Source organism: Triticum aestivum, chromosome 4A (assembly GCF_018294505.1).
Source record: "Triticum aestivum cultivar Chinese Spring chromosome 4A, IWGSC CS RefSeq v2.1, whole genome shotgun sequence".
Classification (NCBI taxonomy): Eukaryota; Viridiplantae; Streptophyta; class Magnoliopsida; order Poales; family Poaceae; genus Triticum; species Triticum aestivum.
The window spans coordinates 722784570-722786643 of NC_057803.1; the positions used below are offsets into that span (position 1 = coordinate 722784570).

Below are 2074 nucleotides of genomic sequence, written 5' to 3' on the forward strand. Positions count from 1 at the left end.
CCCGGTGCTCGCATTATTCCTGAATTTATTTCAGGATTTCTGGAGATACGCTTTCAGTGGGAGGAGACGTTCCCGTCGACGACGAGGCGCCTACGATGACTTCATAAATCTCAAGATGACATGTCGGCTCAGTCTGTCGGAGGTGGTCATATGGATAGGGTGTATGTGCGTGCGTTCAAAGGGATGAGTGTATGTGCGTATGTATGAGCGCTTGCGTCTGTACTGTGTTCAAAAAAATATACAGAGAAGGTGAATAGGATCAGTTATGGAAATCAATTGGCGGGGTGGTTAATTGGGAAAGGGCGGGGGAGTTGATTGGGGAGATGATTGGGTCAGGATCATAGCAAGTAACAAAATCAGACTAGAAACTAAAAAACCAGACGGTTATTAAGTTACAGTAATAACTAGGAGTATTCTAGTAATGGACTTCCATATCGTACGTGAGTTCATATAGCCAATGTGGAAAAAAAAATAGGCTAAGCCAGCGACTCCTCGTTCATCGTGCGTGGCGGCAGGGGCAGAAAATGATGACGCTACGACAGAATCGCTGTGGTGGGACCTATGATGATGTGGATGCGCTCCATGTTGAGATAAATCCTATAGGGGGATGAATCTCTTAGGTATATAGGATACGTGTGACAATATAAAATGAAAATCGACGTATCTGTGAATAGAGAGGGCATAAATACTAGGAGATCCAAAATGTGCAGTTATACATGTAAATATATGTGCATTGATTGAAAACTAATATGCAGATCAATAAGCATTAATACTAGGATATCTAGAATGAGTATAGTGCATTAGTGAAAACCTGATGAACGCACTATAAATAAATCTCAGCCTAATGTAAACCAACATCTATCCATCTGTGTCATACACATTTTTCTATATCCATTTAACTCCACCTCTTTTGGCTTCAATACAATTAGAAACTTCTAGGTAACCTTGCCATAATGGCAACGAGGTCGACAACCACCGTCGTCTTGTACACCATCGTTTGCATGCTTCTTTCCGTGGTCGTCGCTGCTCAAGCCAACGACTTTGGCGGTGGCAAACTAAAGGAGACCAACCTCATGGTGGAAGCGTGCAAGAACGCCTCGAGCTACAGCCTCAACCCAGATAATGTTACGCAGGAATTCTGCTTGTCGACCCTCCAGTCAAACAATCGGAGCTTCGAAGCTAAGGACCTCAATAGCCTGGTACTCATCACCATCGACATCCTTAAAGGCCGCATCACTCCTGCTCGCGGAAAGGTTGAGAAAATGCTACAAAATGCCAAGAAGGGCACAGTGACGATGCGCGCCCTCAGTTTTTGCAAGTTGGACTATGATGGCATGGTGAGAGTCCTAAACATATGTGATGCCATGATCAGGGACTACCACGGAGACAACAGCGGACTACCGTCCTTTGAGCTACCTCGTTGTGTGGAGAGGGTGATGATCCCGGCCGAGAACTGCGGTTCTGAACTTGACAGAGATATGCCAGGGGCGGAGGCTTTGGTCAATGAAAATGCTGAGCTGGTCATGTTGGTCAATCTCAACTATGCCTTGCTAGCACAATATGATGATAATTAAGTTAATGTTTGTTCTTATCTGCGAGAAATTATATAGTAGTGACATAAATTTTAATTTAATAGCAAATAATAATAAAAATATGTTGTGGTATTAATTGTACTCTCATCCTATCTTATTTAGCATAAGTATTTTTTCAATGCTCAAAGGTGGATTTTATTGGCTCATAGAGCAGCATCAAGAGGATACAAACCCAAAGAATACACACCCGGCCTCTGCATAGTTAGGATGCACACAACCAACACCAACACACGCACACAAAAAACACGCCAACAGATAGTAAAGTTATATCTATACCTACTATTAAAGGAAATATGTATTCTTGGTTTAGTTTAGTCCTTTTCATTGATTTTGTTTGGTTTTTTTAGCATCATTGATTTTGTTTGGTTTGAGCGCACACTAATGTTTTTCGTAGGATAGCTCTACACAAGCTAAGCCATCTGAGCCAGGTACTTGTACGTTGATGGGCTCTCTATGGGCTTCAATAGAGACCGCAAAAATTA

At 42.3% G+C, this 2074-nt stretch overlaps 1 protein-coding gene across 1 annotated transcript; it reads left to right on the forward strand.

Moving 5' to 3' along the window:
* Nucleotides 1-900: 900 nt before the first annotated feature.
* Nucleotides 901-1574, forward strand: LOC123084411 (uncharacterized). The gene has a single exon (XM_044506028.1). It carries the CDS (start codon nucleotides 954-956, stop codon nucleotides 1572-1574), a length of 621 nt encoding a protein of 206 aa, XP_044361963.1. The 5' UTR covers nucleotides 901-953.
* The last annotated feature ends 500 nt before the right edge of the window (nucleotides 1575-2074 follow it).

Excerpts from the sequence above, each read along its gene's own strand:
- LOC123084411 (XM_044506028.1), top strand. The coding sequence starts at position 954 with ATGGCAACGAGGTCGACAACCACCGTCGTCTTGTACACCATCGTTTGC.